The sequence below is a fragment of the Phodopus roborovskii genome, unplaced genomic scaffold (assembly GCF_943737965.1).
Source record: "Phodopus roborovskii unplaced genomic scaffold, PHOROB, whole genome shotgun sequence".
In the NCBI taxonomy this organism is placed as follows: domain Eukaryota; kingdom Metazoa; phylum Chordata; class Mammalia; order Rodentia; family Cricetidae; genus Phodopus; species Phodopus roborovskii.
This window is the reverse complement of record NW_026125778.1, coordinates 1289399-1292438: the sequence shown is the minus strand read 5'-3', so window position 1 is coordinate 1292438 and position 3040 is coordinate 1289399. Positions and strand designations below refer to the sequence as shown.

Below are 3040 nucleotides of genomic sequence, written 5' to 3'. Positions count from 1 at the left end.
CATACTATAGCAGAACAGTGCTGTGCATTAGGCCTGCCTATAGCACCAAGGAATTTCTTTCTTGGATCTCAGTCCACATAGCCTCCTGTACTTTGGTACTTCTTTAAAAGTGACCCTGGTTTCTCTTACCTAGGTCCACATACATAGCCTGGAAACCTTGTTCTAGCTGTTTGGCTTCCAGGGGCTCCTGCATCAGATGCCACCTACACTACCCCAGTAACCTACCTCTAAACACATGACTATATCTGACTCTCAGAAGAAGATCAGAGACAAAGCTTCTACCAGCCCTAGATACCAGCTCCATTTCAACCCTACTCTGAGTCCCCTCTGAACCATTGTCTATTGTAAATGCCCCCACTGAAAGAAAAAAGGAGACTTGGATTGGAAGGAAGGAAGGAAGGAGGAAAGAAAGATAAGGACTCAACCAACAAACTACCCCCAGATACTCAAGCTCCAGCAGAGAAATAAAAACAATACAGGAAAAAGAATAAGACAACATATAACCTCCAAAAAAATTAATCCTACAGTAATGGCCCAAAATGAGAACAACGTAAAAGAACACCCAGGTAAAGAATTTTAAAAATGACTTTAACTACATCTAAACAACTCAAAGAAGACATCTTATACAAAACAAACTTTAATCCAGCTAAAAAACAGTAGCAACAAATATTTTCATTCTTCTTAAAATTTTTTTGGGATGTGACAACAGAATAGGAGATTATGAGTTCCCAGATATACCATTATTGGGCATACAATGAAATAACATTTTACCAATATGAAAAAGATTCCTTAACATCCATGTTCATTACTACATTATTTGCAATAACAAGGAAATAGGACTCAGATGTGCATCAACAACAAATGGATGGATAATGAAAATGTGGTAATTGGGATTATAAATTGTTAAAGTAAAATAACTTTAGCTAATGTAAACCAAAATTGCCTACTTGTTAACTTGCCTCTTGTATAGAAATTGATATTTAAAGTATAGTTGTTATCCAAAATATGGTTGTGGGGACATAAAACAGAAAATCATACTTTAAACTGGGGCTCCAAAGAGCTGTGTCCTACCTGTTTTACTCCCATATCATTTGAAATAAAACTTTCATGGTTCTAGAAAGAAATTTACCTTTGAGAAGTAGTGATCAAAATATAATAGTCAAATTCATCTGAAGCACAAGTTGCCAAGATTTATATGACCCCAAACATCATGTATTTAAATCAAAATTTACAAGATGTAAATGCCCATAGTGCCTGACAAAAATACATATAATCCCTTTCTTCCTAACCAATTATCCCATCCTTAACTAACTTATCAGTATTTTTAAAAGATAGGTGACATAACATGGGTTTTATAAACCAACTAAAGTTATACGGGCCAATGAAGATGAACCAGTAGTAAAATTAGAAAATAAAAAAAATTTCAGGGTCGCGCGCTCCTCGCTCCTAAACGCTCTCCAGGGTGTTTGCAGAAACCTCTGTTCTTTTCCTACGCGGCCACCCAACTGCCAGAAACTCACAATGTCTATTCTCAAGATCCATGCCCGAGAGATTTTCGACTCCCGTGGGAACCCCACTGTTGAAGTTGATCTCTACACCTCAAAAGGTCTCTTCCGAGCTGCTGTGCCCAGCGGTGCCTCCACTGGCATCTACGAGGCCCTGGAACTCCGTGACAATGACAAGACTCGCTACATGGGGAAGGGTGTCTCAAAGGCTGTTGAGCACATCAATAAAACTATCGCACCTGCTCTGGTTAGCAAGAAGCTGAACGTTGTGGAGCAGGAGAAGATCGACAAGCTGATGATTGAGATGGACGGCACCGAAAATAAATCCAAGTTTGGTGCGAATGTCATCCTGGGAGTGTCCCTGGCTGTCTGCAAAGCTGGGGCCGCAGAAAAGGGGGTACCCCTTTACCGTCACATCGCTGACTTGGCTGGCAACCCTGAAGTCATCCTGCCCGTCCCAGCTTTCAATGTGATCAATGGTGGTTCTCACGCCGGCAACAAGCTGGCCATGCAAGAGTTCATGATCCTTCCCGTGGGGGCATCCAGCTTCCGGGAAGCCATGCGCATTGGGGCAGAGGTCTACCACAACCTGAAGAATGTCATCAAGGAGAAATACGGGAAGGATGCCACCAATGTGGGTGACGAGGGCGGGTTTGCGCCCAACATCCTGGAGAACAAAGAAGCTCTGGAGCTGCTGAAGAACGCCATTGGGAAGGCTGGCTACACGGACCAGGTCGTCATCGGCATGGACGTGGCTGCCTCTGAGTTCTTCAGGTCTGACAAGTATGACCTGGACTTCAAGTCTCCTGATGACGCCAGCAGGTACATCACACCTGACCAGCTGGCTGACCTGTATAAATCCTTCATCCGGGATTATCCAGTGGTGTCCATTGAGGACCCCTTTGACCAGGACGACTGGGAAGCCTGGCAGAAGTTCACCGCCAGTGCAGGCATCCAGGTGGTCGGGGATGATCTCACGGTCACCAACCCCAAGAGGATTGCTAAGGCTGTCAGCGAGAAGTCCTGCAACTGTCTCCTGCTCAAAGTCAACCAGATTGGCTCTGTGACCGAGTCTCTGCAGGCGTGTAAGCTGGCCCAGTCCAATGGCTGGGGCGTCATGGTGTCCCATCGCTCTGGCGAGACAGAGGATACTTTCATCGCCGACCTGGTGGTGGGGCTCTGCACTGGGCAGATCAAGACTGGTGCCCCTTGCCGATCTGAGCGTCTGGCCAAGTACAATCAGATCCTTAGAATCGAGGAAGAGCTGGGCAACAAGGCCAAGTTTGCTGGCAGATGCTTCAGGAACCCCCTGGCCAAGTAAATGTGGCTGGAGATCCCTGGAAACACCTGCTGCCTAGACCCTGTCCCTGATGTCATCATGGCGGCCCAAGGCCGGCCCAATGCTTGTCCCTCCCATGCCACCGCTTCCTTAGACATCCTTGAAGCCACACCTGACCACCTGGAGCCCCGCTGGAAACCCCAGCTTTGTAATTATGTGATTGGCTAAGTCGTTGTTTCTGTCACCTTACTTCCAA

General features: G+C 45.7%; 1 protein-coding gene across 1 annotated transcript; it reads left to right on the top strand.

The window, feature by feature from the left end:
* Positions 1 to 1481: 1481 nt before the first annotated feature.
* On the top strand, positions 1482 to 2837 carry LOC127217647 (alpha-enolase). The gene has a single exon (XM_051178638.1). The coding sequence runs from the start codon at positions 1522 to 1524 to the stop codon at positions 2824 to 2826; it is 1305 nt and encodes a 434-aa protein (XP_051034595.1). The 5' UTR covers positions 1482 to 1521; the 3' UTR covers positions 2827 to 2837.
* Positions 2838 to 3040: the final 203 nt, after the last annotated feature.